This window comes from Toxotes jaculatrix, chromosome 21 (assembly GCF_017976425.1).
Source record: "Toxotes jaculatrix isolate fToxJac2 chromosome 21, fToxJac2.pri, whole genome shotgun sequence".
Taxonomy (NCBI): Eukaryota; Metazoa; Chordata; class Actinopteri; family Toxotidae; genus Toxotes; species Toxotes jaculatrix.
In genome coordinates, this window is record NC_054414.1 from 14,305,010 (window position 1) to 14,322,627 (window position 17,618).

General features: G+C 39.1%; 1 protein-coding gene across 2 annotated transcripts; it reads right to left on the reverse strand.

Annotated features, from left to right (window-relative positions):
* Positions 1 to 23: 23 nt before the first annotated feature.
* Positions 24 to 15,017, reverse strand: si:zfos-911d5.4. 2 transcript variants are annotated; one of them, XM_041066449.1, is made up of 7 exons: positions 14,867 to 14,991; positions 14,334 to 14,464; positions 13,804 to 13,904; positions 13,294 to 13,442; positions 12,363 to 12,591; positions 11,885 to 12,105; positions 24 to 1,521 (listed from the first exon to the last, which is right to left on the reverse strand). In XM_041066449.1, exons 2-7 carry the CDS (start codon positions 14,450 to 14,452, stop codon positions 1,354 to 1,356), a joined length of 987 nt encoding a protein of 328 aa, XP_040922383.1. In that variant the 5' UTR covers positions 14,453 to 14,464; positions 14,867 to 14,991; the 3' UTR covers positions 24 to 1,353. The 2 variants fall into 2 exon arrangements, with proteins under 2 accessions (XP_040922383.1, XP_040922384.1); XM_041066450.1 differs by having other exon boundaries at positions 25 to 1,521; positions 14,895 to 15,017.
* Between the last annotated feature and the right edge of the window lie 2,601 nt (positions 15,018 to 17,618).

Here is a 17,618-nt window from a genome sequence, read left to right on the forward strand (position 1 = left end):
CATTAAATCTGTTTATTATGACACCATATAGTACAAATAGATGTAAACTTAAAAACACAATGACAAAAAAAAAAAAAAACACACACCAATGAATAAAACCATCATGCTTATATCAATCAACTGAAGAGTATGGTTAGCAATCATGCTTCTTGAGTTGGCTTGATGCTGAAAGTGCGTTTAAAAAAAAAACAATCAATCAATCAATTTTAATATATTCCATAATGAAAAATACAGTAAAACCTGCATGCACCTACCACTTATCAGAATTACATATAGTAATTTCCTTCTAATCCCAGATCATCTAATATTGTTTGTCAAGTGCTGTGGAGAGAACTGTTCCTGAGGAACTCTTTAGTATTGAAGTTTAAATATACAATGACAATGAATTAATCAAAATGCTTACAAATTCAAGCAATGTTGACTGACAACCAGAGTCTAAAAAATGTGCACCTGCCAGTGCAAACAACACAACGCTGTTTGTACAACTACCAATGATCTGTCCCTCAGGTAAAACAGTAAACAGACATTTGAAAAAGTGAGGAGCTTGAGTACAGTGTAATGATGTTTCAGGTAGAGAGATGCCATGCAAAGAGATACCATCAACACAGAGAGCTCCCTCTATTGCATTAGCTAAAGGCACTGATATCTTGATGGAAATAACTTCATTTTGGCCACTACCAGGCCCAGTAAATACAATTGCTAGCTGTTAGCGCAGCTGTGTAAGCCAGGGTAACTGATGGAAAGTGACTCAGACACAGTTATGAATGGTGCTGGTGGCTGCGCCTGTGCGCTCTTGAATACGTTATCGTCTCCTCTGTGCAGTAGAGCATATTAATAAAGCACCTTACAGTTACACCGTCTAAACAGACCGTAAATCACTTCCCATTAAACCCACAGACGCAGTAACATGCTCGGCCCTCATCGTACCAGAGGCCACCAGTTTTTAACTGCCACAATTAACACATTAAACACTTCAATCCTGAACTGATGTGACACAATCAGCTAACATAATGATTAATTAATGGCTAGTGTAAAGTGTGGGCTAGCCCTAGAAATTCAAAACAAGAGAAAGTTAATCAGGCTAATTGTCGGAAACCATCTTCATTAACATAATATTGCCACCAGGGATCAGAGGATAGGGAAAACTGGCGAATGGGGCTTTTTCTTTTTTTCAATAAATGTTCACATAAAGACATTCAGAAATTTTTCTTAGTTCAATATGACAAAATACAAACACTGCATAGTAAAAGGCACTCAGTAAAAATGTGATTGGGTTTGAGTTAATAAAGAGTTTGGTTTTTTCATCTGCACATTTGCTGTGATGGCTATCCTCTTTATTGATGATGAACACAGTCATATGCTGAGTGTGATGCTGTGAATGGTGTTTGCTGGGATTTTGGCATCTGCTTCCTCCCCACTGATTCTGAAGATCACAAAGGTGTTGGATGGGATGGTGGTAGTGGCGCTCAGGGACTTACCCAGCCAGCCGTGAGATCCACGCTTATACATTTTAACTGTTACCTGCAGAGTAGGAAAGAGGAAAGTAAACAGGAAATACAGATTATTAAGGTTAAAAAGTGAGAATTTAAAAAAGCTTTGCTCTTCATAAGGCTGAAAACAAGGTGCTTTTCTTGGACTTTCAGGACTTTTCCTGGGGTCATGACCCTGACTCAGACCTCCTGACCTCTGGTTAGAGCAAAGCAGACACTCATGACTTTCACCTTTGACCACTACATATTCAAGCTGTTGCTTAGTCAGTGACTGGCAAACATGAAGTCCATTTTGACCCAGAAAGAATAGATTTGGTGATTTGGTATTTAGGGCAAAACAGGTCTAAATTTGATTGTTACTGGACTCTAGATTACATGTAATTCGCAAATAATATTTTCATTATTTTCAATCTCCTTATTATTTTCCCAATGAATTCATTGATTGAAAAGTCTAAAAAAATGTCAATTTTCTGTCATCAGTCAATCGATTAACAGATTTTTTTCCTTCTATACCATGCTTATTGGGAAGGTCCCTCGTAGTTTCAAGACATCAGTAGTTTTCTATTTGGTATTACATGATAAAACAAATCAGTTCTCCTTTTATTTGAAAATAATACTTAGATACTCTTTAGGGAATCAATTACTTGTTCAATTAAATGGCTTTCCAGAAAATCAACTGTCACATTTTCCTTAACACTGCAAAAATATTGTGCAATTCTGTTGGAAAAGTGATCCAACCGCAGTCTGAAACAGAATAAATATTAAATTAACCTTGTTCTCACTGTCAGCTTTTTTAATTCCCCTCCACATCTTGAATGGAGTCATACCTCTCTTGATTTTATGTAGGTTGTAGGGCATAATACGCTTTAACACTACATCAAAACTGCCTGTTATGTTTGAGCCTGACAATGGAAGCCTTAACTAGATTTAGACATGCAGGTAACTGAACCACATCCATTTCAAAAAGAATGCCTCACTGCATCTCTTGTTTGGCTGCATTTACAGGGGATAACAGAATATTACAGTGCCTTTTCACAGTTCCATTTTCTTTCACTTTAGCATTAGGCAATTTTTCAATTATTATTTTTTTCCATGTTCTTTCATCCCCGGCTCTCCATAATGTCTGGGCCTTTTAGTTAATGGTAGCGACAGTCAGAACCCAGTATATCGGCCCTTGTCCATTTTGCAGGTCATTGTGGAAGCCCAATAGGCCTTTTATTACACCGACATCAAAAGGCAGATAAGCATTAGAGGTGGGGAAAATACCCTGCACTAGATATGTTCCCTCTTTCCTTTGTCTGCTATTGAAAGTGATCATTTTAATAGTGAAGAGGTTGGTGAGCTTTGGGACTGATGGGAAGTGCGACACCCCTGACAGCCTACGAATATGAGCAAGTCGATAACACAACACAAGCACACAGCACACCCTCAACACCTGCACACTCTGGCTGCTAACCTAATTATCTGCAACAAAGGCCACTGCGATTTCAGACACACATCTTTCCACCATTTACTTACTTATTACTGTGCATTAAAACAGGGAGAAAGAGAGAAAAAAACTAAACAATTGTGTCTTATATTGCAGCCCTGGCCGAATGCCACATGGCTCATATTACAATAGCATCAGACACTTCAGAGTGAGTGAGTGTCTATTAATTTGGGATGCATGAAAAAATAGCTTCATGACAGCTGGTGGCAGAGAGGCGTATAAACCAACACAAAACCATCAGAGAGGGATTATTCCAACAAATCACAGCCAAACGTAATAGTTGGCAATTAAATAATTTAATGGAACTAAAGTTGAGTACTTCCATCTTTGTGGCGCTGCAGAGGCACAAACACAATACCGGTTCTGCATCATATTCAAGCCCGGACAGAAGCAGAAAAACTATTCACTTCATATAGCAAGAGCAGCATGAGAGACTATGAAACACACACCACTGCAGATGCGGGGAAAGCAGCTAAAGAGCATTTACCTCCATCAAGGAGGCACAATCCTCAAAATGTTCTTTTAATAACAGAAAATGTTCAGAAATTTGCCACAGGATCCAGGTCTACATCAACATCTACATAGAAGACAATCATTCTAACTGAATTACTACCTGCATTCAATAATCTGGAACCTGATTATAAGAAAATGGTATGGAATTTATTAAAAAAAAAAAAAAAAGATTTTTTCTTCCAAAAATATTATTGGGAATGTACCAATGAAATTTGTAAAGGGGCAACTAACAATTCATGATAGCAGAGGAGGATTTAAGCTAAAATGGACGTAGAAAATTTTCACAGTATGATTTGAAATCGAGAGCACCAAAAGCAGTCTGATATACATCAACCTTGGTCACCTTCCTTCCTGTATGGCATATACAGGAAGGATGCTACCAACTCTGGCATCAAATCAAAGAGGGGGGTTCTGTGTGGTCTAGACTTCCTGCCTGCCAGGTGTTGTCCTATAGAGATGATATGTCAGGTACAAGAACTGTTACTACATGTTACCCTTTCAGCCACTTGAGGCAAGTGTCTGAGGGTAAAGACGATACGGTGTCTTATTAACAGAAGACCAAAGTGTAAAAGAGCTGCTGACATAAAAATATGTTATTTAAAGTGCAGTCTGCATCCTACATTTAAGATGAAAAGCAGCATGTCACAGCTGCACAACCTTCAACAAGCCGAGCTGAACGGATGAATAGTTACTAACGATGTCTCACTTTTGACCGTGAATTGTCAACAAGTGTACGAGAATCATTACTATTTCAAGCACAGACAGGCCTTAATGTGTGTGTATGTGTCTGTATAACACTTCATGCCCAGGATAGGACCCTTGGGGCTAAGGTTGGGTGTCACACAAAGGGCTCAGAGCTCACCTAACAGTGTCTACCCCTGATCAGCCTCTCACTTTCGGTGTCGGGGGAGTCGTGTGAATGACATCACTCCTCACATTTCAACAAGACAAACTCCATCTTCTTATTTACCGTCTGCTCACAATCATAAATCCTGTCTCTGGTTCACTGTTCACCTTTTACCCTCTTAAACCTAAGACAACAGCTCATTCTACATTCCCCCCAAAAAAGAAACAAATAGCTGATAGCAGTCTCCACTGGTTTCCTTGTCTTCTACCTGTAGGGATGTTTATGGCACAGATTCTCATCTGGCGTAGTTACAGTCCTGAAATCTCAAATTACCTCTCAAACAAAACAAATAAACATGCATCGTAAACTTTGCACTGTGGACCAACTAATTGTTTCAGTATAAATTGTGCCATCACTTGCCATTGAGGGTCTGACAGGTCTGATGAATGCTAATAATGTGAGGAACTGTGTAACTGGGTAGGGACGTGTCACCACCTGCGTGTATTGCCATTCACAAAGTTCAGATTCTTTCCCTGATAAAGTCAAAGAATCCCAGTAGGGTATCAGTCAGCAGGGGCTGTTACCTGGAGCCATGGGTGCAGTGTTTCAGGTGAACTCTGAGTGAGCGTAACGCCACACCAGCTTCAGACGACGGCCTCTTTGTTCCGCGCCGTGTCTCACCAGACACAGATGGGGAGGAACACTGAGTAGCACACCTCTGGCGCACCAAACGTCTTTGTCGACAAGCCAAACGAGATGGAACTAGACCAGAAGTGTTTCTTTATCATTTCAGCTGGATGTAACAAGGCAATTAGGTAAACACTGTGTGGTTTGGCTCACTAGACGAATATTAATGACCTGCTAAGAGGGTGCGAATCAGTAGATTATCAGTGATTTGATTCAATTCAAATCTTGAACTTGGTGGTTTGATGTTTTTTTTTTATGTTTGATGTTTGAAGTTTTTTTCAGTTTGATTGTAGATTGGATTTATTGACTCATTAACATTTCAGAAATAAGAAGAAAATTATGATAATTATATTTTTGACATTACTCTAAAATAAAATATATGCAATAATTGTAATAAGAGTTAAAATATGACACCAAACACTGAAATAACTTTTCTATTTCCATCTTTTAAACAAAATAAAAACAAATTAAACTTGTACCAAGAACTGTTCAGCCAAAGGGAACCTCACTCTATTTGGAACTTTCATAGACTTGTGGAACAAATCAACTAATCAGTACACCGACTATAACATGTAGTGTAGGTATCCTTAGATTAGACTTTCATCTTTTCGGTCATTGTGGTCCTTTTCAAAAAGAACGCCCTGTCCTAAAATTATTACACGTACAATTCACAGGGAAAGTATCTACAGTATCTGACACCTTACAAATATGGTGTCTCCCTTCCCTCAAAACAGCCCGGCAATTCAAAACTATACTAAAAAAAAAAACATGATGTTGAAAATAAATCCATCACAAGGCTCTAGAGATCATAAATAATCCTTTTGTTATAATTCAGATGAATCTCTATGAGAGTAGGATGAATAGCAAATGGTTCAACAAGTTAAACAATTTCTGCCATTTTCAAATATCTGTTTACTGTGGCCTGAGCACACATTTCACTCTCAGCAGTGTAGCAGCAGTAGAGGTAATTAATTAATTAAAGTTTTAATTAAATGACAGTGAGAGCACTATCTACAAGTACAGGTAAACCTGACAGAGGAGGGAGTCCTGTTGATTAGTGAGATTGCTGTGATTTTAAAGTGTAGATTTTTTGCTGAAACCTGAGCAATCTGAGTTGCTTTATTTCTTTGCTTTTACTAGATTGATGGATTAAATTTGCTAACTGATACATCAACACAAAGAATTAGTCTTTGCATCAGTATCTACTTGAATGAGGAGACCAGGTTTGAAACAATTTCTTTTTCTGATACTGGTTAATAGAATAGAGACAAGTAGGGAATCCTCATAACTGAGAAGCTGGAACCCGGGGAATGTTTTCCCTCAATAACTGACCAAAACAATTAGCTGTTAAACAATACTTTGCTAATTGATTAATTGATTAATTGTTTCAGTACTGGAGGAGAGTAAATTAACCCCCAGAATTGCATCAGGCCAATAACTGTTTGTTTGAAGCATCAACACAATACTTTCTGCATGAAATACTCAAACATCATAACTGAACTCTTATGTGCTCCAGTTATGCACCACCCATTAAGATGCCTAAACTTTGGTTTGGTGACATTACCGTCTACGTCCATAACTGCATTTGTCTGAGGCCACAAATGCAAAAAAATGACTGGTTAAGTTCTGAATAGCTACGTCTCTGCTTCCAAACAACCTGCCTTAGCTAACAGGAAGCCATTAGACTCTCGGCAATAACCATTTACATCCATTCACCCGGCTCTGACTTTATTTCCATCCACATAAGTGCATTTTCTGCGAGAGGTTAAAATATGAATCCCCCTCCTTTTTCTCCTCAATGGGTCTGGTTGTCTGGCTAACTTGAGAGGGCACAATCTATGACTGATTTAATTTGCTCTTTATGAACATCTCTAACAGCATTACCCCCAGAGCATACACTGACTGCCCCCATCTGACTCCATTAACTCCCAAATCAGGTTTAAAGACCATATTGATGCCGTCCGTTATTAAGGGTGATTATCAAAACAACAGACAATGGGCCAAAGTGTCTGTTAACTAGTTTATCCATAATTTCACGTAACTGTAACAGATGGCAGGGCTGTCAATTATGTACTGTATCTGCTGCACACAGTGGCCACACACTGTCTGCATATGCAGCAAATTAGCCTTTACATTAAAAGAACGATAGTCTGCTCACAGGTGGTCGGAGGAAATGGACTGAGCACACAAAATAAACTATGATATTAGATTCCAAACTCAGAAATTCATCAGTTGGAGAAAACAGTGAGAACACACCAATTATCAGCTGGTGTTTTTTTTCGGGGGGGGTCTCTTGCTGTGTAATAATAATAACAGAAAAACAGAAAGTCACAGATAAAAATTCTAAATGTTGCCATTCAGTCCACTTCACCACCTTTATTCTCCTCAATTAACGAGAATGGCTTTTGAAACTGTAATTAAGTGTCTCTGCTCCACTCGGCCTCTTCATTATTCATGAATCCCTATTGATCATATCGCACAGCCCATACTGTGGGGATCACTGTAATATCCTGAATCCCCAAAAACAAATAGCTGAGCTTACTGAGATAAAATTAACATTTTGGCCAGTGACCAAAGAAAAGTTTCCATTAGATACTAAATCCAGCATCTGACGCCAAATTGGACAATGTCAGAAACCCAGTGATAAGAAAATCCTGTATGAACCCTATATGGTCTTGTTAGATATGCCATTGTATAGGGCTGGGAAATTATTCAATAATATTGTTCATTGACTTTGAATATGATCACATCATTAGGGCTGTAACTAATGATTATTTTTATTACTGAATGTGCAGATTATTTTCTTGATTAATTGTGATGTCTATAAAATGTCAGAAAAAAATCCCAGGGCCAAAAGTGATGTTTTCACATTTCTTGTTTTATCCAACTATATTTTTTACCACGTCGTCCAGTTTTGCTGTGATTTTTTTTTTTTTTTGCAATGAGTATACAATACAGTATATGTATACAATAGTTTTAATATTATTACCTGCTGTGTGTCTTGCAAAACTGCTGCTCATTCCACATTCAAAGAAATTATTTTGTAATGAATATTAATGGATTGGAGCTTTATTTTAAACATGTATTCAAATTTACTCAAACTCAATTTCCACCTGTGTTAAGTAGGAATGTGTAAAACATGAACTCTAGCGGTTGATGTTTAACTAAATTAACAAAAGAGCGCTTGAAGAGCCCTCTAAAATGACTGGTATTGCATGCTGGGTGATGAATTTGGAGGAAACACATTGAGTCATCTTCAAACTGACAGATGCAGAATCTCTCCACGGGACTCTTCACTGTGGTTTAGTGCTCGAGTGAAAAAATAGATTTTACCAAGTTTAATCACACGCTATTACAAGGTAGCTTTTATCATTGCCTTCCACTGTGTAAGTGCTGGTGTCTTCACTAGTTCATTACAGACACTTGTGATGCTGCAGCACTCTTCTCATGTGTAATTGCATGGTTAGCTTTCCTCTGTAGCTTCCTACACACACTCCGGTGCAAATTATTTCCAATTCCAGTTTCCTTTTCGAGAGCGATGCTGCAATTACAGAACATCCTGGTAATTTCCCCACAATTTTCATTTTTGTTGAAAAATGCTGTGCAGCTAATAGATCTTTTTCTCTGTGAAATTCTTCAAAAAACTTTTCTTTTAAACTTTTCTTTAGTACAGACATCATCCTTCCACCGGGTTTAACTGAGTATTTGATGAACCCGATGAACAGTGAGCTCTACAGGACTGACAATTTGATAAATTGCACTTTTAGTGAAACAACTTTTAAGTACACTTTTCTTGGTTCATGTCTGGTAACTGAAAATATATATACCTGTCTTGTTTCTGTGGTAAAGAAATATCCATTTACACGTACTCAGGCATTCAGAGAAATTACAGGCACATAGATTTTTTTTGTTTATACTCCAAACATAGTTTTTGTCATATATTATAATTATAAACTATTTATAATTAATAGAAATGGGTACTGCATATGTTTTCTTCAAATGGCTAAATATTCTTTTTTTTCTCTACATAAAAAGACCAAAAAGCCACGGCGGCTGACAATATTATCTATTTAGGCTGCAGAATTTGCAGGCTTTGTAAATGGCCAGCTCCTGGTCTTTTGTGTGCCTCCATTCATTATCACCACAAAGCGGTTGATGTCTCCCCTCTCTGCCTTTTCTGTGCTAAGCACGGAGTGCACCAGCCTGTCCATTACAGGCCTGTGACGCGTGCAGCCTGGGAGATGGCCAAACAGAGAGGAATGTCAGCATGGAGTTAAATTAACAAGCTACATCTGTGTGGAATCTGTAGCCGGTCAGAGAGACGAGATGTATCTCTGGCAAACGAGGCCTGATTATTTGTTAGCTGAGATGTTGTCAGTGAATTTGCGGCTTTTCGCTTGGTGGCTTTGCTTCTGTTAATCAGCTGACAGGGTGGTGTAGTCAAGTTACGGTCGAAGGAACTCAATTGTTGTTTCTCAGCTATGCAATTAGTAGATGCTCTATACGCTGACAATGAGTTAGGACTTTTAATCGCAGGGGCTCCATTACTGCACCTCCTGAATAAACCGGATCATATAAACTTGTACAAAGGCTTCATGAAACAGTCAAATTTCAGAATAGGAGACGACATGAAGATGAACAACATAAGTAACCTGCACTTTAAATCATGACATGAATGGATCTTAAGCTCTTTCTCTCTCTCCCTAACACACACACACACACACACACACACACACACACACACACACACACACACACACACACACACTGTAATTACCCCTCAATCCATACAAATTGAATGAAGCCAGAACCGTGGTCTAAGAATATAGACTATAATTAATAAATTACAGCCACTCTACTCAATCATTCTCCACTTTGGGGACATGTAGACATCCCATTCTCCACAGAGTAATTGACTGAGCCCACAGAAAACACACCTAGTGCCTCCACGGTGGCTTTGTGGATACATCTGGTGCCACTTCTTACAACCAAACAGATGCCTGAGTGAAACTGTAGGTCATATCGCAGATCTTCCAGCCTGTGTTTACAAGTAACAAATCAAAAGCATGCATTATTTCTGGGCTCTGAAAATACGCCTGGGGGAGCTATCAGGTTTCTTTGCCGCCCCCCAGCATCCCCTCACAGCTGCTACACACAAGCAAGGATCTTTTTTTTTCGAAAGAACAAGGGTTGACACAGTCATGAAGTCCAAAGGAGCAGAATCTTAATCTGTTTTACTTAAGCTGATTGCACAAATCCAGATGCAAAATCTACTTGTTAGATTTTGGTTACTGCAGCTGAATATTTGGAATCTGATGATGTAAAACAAATATATATACATATATATATATTTGTGTATTTGAACATACCAAGTGGGGTAGGACAGACAGAGAAATAGGATATTTACCATATATTTTCTAAGTCACACATCTCTGGGAAATATGGGTTGAAAATGTGCCGCACACTGCCTCCATTTAGGAACATTTCTTCGAAAATAATAGATTTCGTTGTCGTCGTGTGTGTCCCCTTGGGCTAGAAAAGGGCCCGCTGAAGACTGTCTAATGATTGTTGGGTCATGTATCAAATGCACAGCAGCTGGAGGCGAGAGGGGAGAATACATACAGTCTGGGTGCTTGGGGTAGGAGGTGGGGGGTAGGGGCGCAAAATAAAGCCTGAGTGGAGTCTGTAAGGAAAGCCCAGGCTGAGTGTTTGGGTGCTGAGAGTGGGTGTGAATCTGTAATGGCTGCTGAGCAGGGGTGATCCTCACAGGACCTTAAGAGCTCTGACCTTTGTCTGTCTTACATTATGTTCATTCAACAAATTCATTCAACAAGCAGGACTGAAGCACGACGGCACAAATAATAATTCAATACTTCTATGCTTGTGAATGTTTTTAAGTAAAAAAGTCACAAAACAACTATTATTTTGTGTGAATATCATAACCACTCGGATTCAACTACTGCACCTCTATATTCACTGCCATGGTGACAGTTCAGATTTCCTTTCATGCCACCTGGAGAGACAACATTTAAGTAATTAGCCACATCCATTCACTACCTTGCAATAACATAGACAACAATAATCCGAAATATCAACTGATCTGAGAACATGAATAGGCTCAGATGATGCTTTTTAGATGGTGCAATTGCCATGATATTACATTCAATCACCAGCTAATGAGGTGCCTTGCAGGCAAGCAGAATGACTTGCCTCAGTATAAACTGAGGAGTTAAGACAGTAATTAACACCAGGAGTGTTAATGTAAATGATCTGAGAGAGTCAAACAGGTTTAAAAGAAGCCTCATTCAGCTTTTGTGAAATAAATATTCACATGTGAAATAACTATTTTTTAAATGGAAAAAGGATCACTATGACACTATAATGGCTTTACGTCTAAATAAATAAAACCTATAATTAGTTGAACTTAGCTTGATAATTATAAACGATCTCTCTATGGTGTGGTGAAAAACAGCTGTAAAATCTCTTCTTTTTTCTTTAACTGAATGGCTCTTGGCCAAAACTGCATTGTAATCACTTAATTAGATATTCACACAGCAATGTGGTAACATTTTTAAATTACAAACGATCCTAATTGTTCTAAAATAACTGTAAAATTGCTCTGATGTTCTGCGGTCTTCAACCTAAAACCTGTGTTTTTCCAGTTCCCTGGACATGAGAGGAATGACTGAAAACTGAATGAGATAGTCATAAAGTACTACTGCCACCTGCTGGTCTTCTGATTCATGTTGGACTTCATGCTTCACATTATTATTTAGAGCCACTGACACAGCTTTCAACCCTAATTTACAGACAGTACCTGGTCCTGGTAGCTCATCAGAGCCACTGCAGTGGACTGACCTGAGGAACATGTCCCAGCAGGGCCCACAGTGAATCAGCTGACAGGGTCCTGACTCTGGAAAACTCAAGCGTGTCCGTCTCCTGTCGGTTCAGAGCGATGTACTGGCAGCCCTGGTAGTCTCCTTTCAGCTGCTCGCCACAGTGCAGCCGCACCAGATCCCATGTTCCCACCCTCCTCAGGACCTCCCGCACTGACTCCATCTGCCTGTACGACAGATGACCTGCAGGACAAAACACACAAGTTGACCTGGTAACATTCCTGCCAGAAGCCTACTTAATTTAATTATATTCTATGGTGGAATTCATTGCGCTGTTAAAAAAAAAGTGGATGCATTTTGGAAACAGGTTGATTTTTTTTTTTTACTGTCATTTTTCCTGATTCTTTCACAGCTCTCTGTTTTATTCTGTCAATTTCTGAAATAAGCTCATTTGGAAACATCAAGATGTATTAATGAACATGTTTTAAGGATCCACGCACCAGAGAGCCAGGAGGGCGTCAGTGCATCTGATATCCAGGCCATGTAGCCCTCCGTGAAAGATCTGAGGAAGTCATCTATCTGGCTGTGGGAGACCAGCTCCCTCTTCTTCCTCAGCTCCTCCTCCAGCTCGCAGTTGGGGGAGAGGAAGATGACCCTGGGGAAGAAAAGGTTTTGGCGCACAGACACTCCACTCCTCTTCAAATGGCCACATAAGTTAGCAGTCTTGGTCTAGAGGAGAAGACAGTTAAATCTATGGTTACTTTCATTTGTATCTCATTTATTGATAAAATGCATGGAAGCAGTGAAACTGGCCTGTGCTGACAAACATTCACGCAGGATGTCACTGTATTTAACAGTCCTGTTTACAGTTCTGACCTTGAAGACACACAAACTCAGATTTAAAATATTTAACCTCTAATAGGATCCATTTTAAGAAATTATATATCCTTAAATTAGCCCAGACGGTCGAGCTGTATCCGCTTTGTGTAGATTAATGAAGTTAATAGATCCAATTCAAGCAGAACTGTTGCAATAAAGCAGTGTGTTTGCCATCAGACTCTTCCGTCAAGCTCCCAGTCCAAATTGAGCATCTATAGAGATGGAAATGAATGACTCCAAACAGACCCAGGCACATAAGGTGACAGCTGTGTTTAGGCACCTGCCTGCTTTCACCCCCCTCCTCCTATGAACATAATTATGGCCTTTCAAATGAAGAGCACCCACTTAGGAAGTTTAGGAAGCCCCACTGTAGTGTTTGAAATTTCCATATAAATTGTTATGGTGACTCATAATCTCTTAACACGGCTGGGTTTTGGCTGAAAACAATGTACTGGACAATTGATTGGACCTTGGACTAAAATGTGCCAGACAGTTTGACATTTAGGTTTTCATGGTGCTGTTTTGACATTTCAGCTAAACGCGTCTTTTTACCATGATAGCTTTAAGGGGATCTTCAATCTGCTCAATGCAGGTATTGGTAAAGTTTTGGTCCTCTTCTCTCACTTGCACATGCCAGTTTTGGTTGTGAGTGGACACTGTGCCTCTCCAGGGTTTTACATCAATGCAGAAGATCCCATGGCCTACGTTAAAAAAATAAATAAATAAATAAATAAAAAGGGGATAAAATCTTCTATCATGGAATGTAATGCCACATTACAATATATGTTGTGATTTAAAACATTTTCTGAAAATTCACCTGAGAAACTATGACTAAGGCATGATATGAATAGTATTAACCAACTCAAATATATTCATATGATACACTTAAAGAAATACCTTAACACTGAATATGGCGTAGTGATTAATATTGGTGCTTAAAGAAGCACTATCTAAATCATTTGTCAATAAAATGTATTCTAATATTCTATATCACAGTGAGAATATCATATTGATGAACTGCTCAGCACTATAATGAAATACTATTTCATTACAGATACCAACCTGTGAGGATAACAATGTTGATGTCATCTTTGGTAGTCTGAAACTGGTTGGGGATACGCAGATTGCAGTAAACATCTTCCTTTCTTAGCCCGGTGAGTTTCCTACAGTGGAAGTTCAAAATTACTGTTTATGAGCACAATTTGGGGTTTTGGCCATTTGGGATCAGTGGATCAAGCTGTAAACACAACTTTGACATATTATGATCTTAAAAAGTTGTCGTAGCAAATGTGCTGGCAAACAATTGCAGCATTTGTCTGTCTGCTGTTTGATGCTTGGCAGGTAACACACACTGGGTTTATCAAAGCCTTTTCAGTGAAAACAGTGTGAGAGTGGTGCGTGTGAACCAAAACAGTACAGTTGCAGGGCGTAAAACCAAAACAATGAGTTTAGAGACACTAAAATGCTCCGCCAAGCTGAGTTCCAATTCTCTGCAGATCTGTCACTATGAGTGATTCCTTTCACTTTAAACACATCCATCCACTGTTATCATAAAAATACTGCCTACAATTTTAAGTGAACTCAATACTTACCTAACATGTTGTAAAAATTCAGGTAGCGTATGTGTGAATGGTTGGTTCTGGCCTTGGGCACTTTCTGAGGCTTTGGAGCTGAGATGAAAGTGGGTAAACAAGTTTCCAAGCTGAAGCATTTTAGTCTTTATCTGGGGAAAAAAAACAATTATCACTTAAGGGACAAGGCAGACATCATGTGGTGTAAACAATAATTTGTAATTAGATACATGCATAGCTTTAGATGTTTGACTTTATTAGTTACGTACTGTCAAAATGATGCTAACATATGTAAACTGTATTATACACGTTCAAGCCAAATCAAACATGTTGGTGTATATGTTTAGCTAAATCCAATGTGTTAAGTATAAATTTCAGCTAAACAGATTCAGCGGAAAACAGTATTTGCATTGCTTCACGGGCATCCTGAAAGCAAGCTAACGGCTGCATGCAGGGTTAACAGCTTTGTTGACGATACTTGGTCGGTTGAACCTGAACTTCAGGACCCTGTGGAGAGAACAAAGAGCAAAGACAAGAGCGCACGCTGAACTCACACAAGCTCCGAAACAAAACAACACGTACAGCAGAGGTCTCGCGCTGTTTTAAGAGCCTTTGAAGAGGGGAAAATGAGGGAATTCAGTTCGGCATTTTCCCGGTGTTGACGCCGGTCTACGGTTTTTTTTTTCCAAATGCTGAGCAATGTAACTCTATCCAGGAAAGCTGTTTCACAATTTCACCGCCCCCCTCGCCCCCGTCCCCTCCTCCAGCACTTCCAGCGTTCCTGGAAGAAGTAAACAACAGACCACGTGCACCACCTGCCGCATCGTATTTCACCCCCCGAGACATGACGTCAGAGCACGTCACTCAGTCCTGCAGTGCTTTGCGTGCTGCGTTCAGGGAACAGCTCCTGCTATTTCCACGTGTTGTTCAGCTGATGCTATGGACTGAGGATCTGTTCTCAGTGCTGTAAGTAGAACACCAATTTCAACACCAGTGAGCGGATTATGGCACAATCCGTCTGGCCCTTAAAGAGAAATATGTATTACTTCAGAGAGCTATATAGCTGCTTCAATTTTAATTATATGTAGGCTACAATCCAATAAATTCTAAGGCATATGATTAATTTTATGACGTAACTGTGTAAGATTAAAATTATCTTAGGTGACCCTTGAGAGTATAAAAAACAAACTTTTCATGTTGATGTGGAGAAGCTAAACCTAGAGCTGCCTGAAAATAATGTGGAGAAGCTAAACCTAGAGTTGCCTGAAAATAATACAATTTTACATTTCATAGCATAGGGGACGGCACTGATGAAATATATATTGTATTTTTTCCCCCTGAACTCATAGATAATCTACTAAGGATTTTCTTGCACATTCAACAGGATTCTCACATCCTGCTTGAGCCCACAGAGAGGATATTACAAAAGTGATGAGGAATATTTAATTCAGCAGTAAATACACACTGAAAATCTCAATGTGGTGATAAACAATATCCGGATAGCACAAAATACTATGAAAGAGCTTAATATCAAGAGCAGATAGCCAAATCAGCTCATATGGGCTCAATGGAAGCCAATAAACAGAGGCACTCTGCCCCTCCTGACCTTCACTTCTGGTTTAGATCGGGGCGATAAAGCAGGCGCAACCTCAATAAAACCCATACAATGGAGTAAAATAAATAGATATTAAATTAAAGCAGAGGCAATACTGGCTGAACTGCTGCAGGATTTCGAGAACAAAAGCTTCTTTGTGCAGTTTAATATTGTCTACAATCACCACCTCATGATACATTTCCAATCATTTTCATCTCTTGCCTTGACGTATCAACACATATAATCATCTTGTATTGGAACTTGCAAATGTGTGTGTGAGCAGCCATGTTTATATATTAAATGTGCTTCATGCTCCGAGTTTGGCCTTTTCGGTTGGAGCTAATATCAAATTCACTATCTGTCACATCTCTGAATGTCCACCAAGGAGGAGTTCATGGTGTCAAACATTGTCATGAGGGCATGTTTGTCTTGCATAAACTTTACCCTGCTACACTATTACAAATGTTTAGCCAAATTAATCAGCCAATGTTAATCACTACGCCGTATACACCGTATTCAGGTTTTTTAATTACATATAAGATTTCCATTCATTTGGTTTACACAGATTTAACATAAACTAATAAATACACATAACATGAATCTCATATTCTCTAAACATGTTTTAATTCTACATTTGATTTGGTTTTTGCCACCAAATACCAAAAAGAAACATTTAGCTGAGGAATTAGAAACTGGTTATGTTGGTGTCATTATACATACTGCTGCTGTAAGACCCGTGTTGTTGTCTTCAGCCTTTTGTCATGGACTGAAATACAGGCCCTCTTCAGGTCCGCTGCATGCTTCAAGTGGTTCCTGAAGCCTTGTGTCTACTATTGTGAGCGTTAATGTCATTTTCACCTAATGCACCTGAAGAGCTCCACTGTGCATGTGAGGAGTCACTGAGGGTTTTCAGGTCCCCTCTAAAGTCTAATTAGGCAACAGAGTTCATACCTGGGGGCTTAGCTATGATTGCATAGAGGGCTTAGTGAACTTACAAGAAAGAAACGAGCATAATCTGGAGAATGATAATGGTATGAATTTCATGTATTTGTCCGACATTTGTCTGACTGCCATGCACAAGCAGATGATATTCAGTTTCCTACTGTACAAAAAAGAGCGATCATTTTTCATGATTTGACGATTTTTCCATTTTCAGTCTTTCAAATCAAATACCTCATTTGCAGAAGTAATGGCTGCACGACATCGCTGATGCTCTGCTCACTAATTTTTGCTCATTTCCTTTGAATTATTAATATGAGAGATTCTCCATATGCTCTCTGAGGATTCTCGTCCATTCGTTTGGGAGAGAATTAGCATTTTAGAGTGAAGAGTATAAAGAGCTTAACTGCCCCAATCAAATAGTGTGATTTAAATCCTGTCTAATCAAGATGTTTAATAGGGGTTGCAGCTGAATGACCTGAAGTAAATGGTCTCAAAATGTTCCTGGGTCTCAATGACCTGTATAATAAGGGCCATTTCACCTGAAAAAAAGCCAGGGTACTGGAATGAGGTTTGCAAAATAGGTGAAATAACCCTTTAAGGGGAGTTTTTGGCTAATGTGCTGAATGCCAAATTACTAACAAAACAGACAACTAATAGTCCCCCTGCTGTAATAAACCCAGTTAAACCTGGCCTCAAAAATGAAGCGTGAAAGTGTGAAAAACAGTTCTGGTATCGACCCCAGAGAACCTTCTTTGTGACTGGCCTGCCTC

Excerpts from the sequence above, each read along its gene's own strand:
- si:zfos-911d5.4 (XM_041066449.1), bottom strand. The coding sequence starts at position 14,452 with ATGCTTCAGCTTGGAAACTTGTTTACCCACTTTCATCTCAGCTCCAAA. Across the intron at positions 12,106-12,362 it reads GACGCCCTCCTGGCTCTCTG|GTCATCTGTCGTACAGGCAG; the intron begins GTGCGTGGATCC and ends TTTGTCCTGCAG. Across the intron at positions 1,522-11,884 it reads TGCTGGGACATGTTCCTCAG|GTAACAGTTAAAATGTATAA; the intron begins GTCAGTCCACTG and ends CCTACTCTGCAG.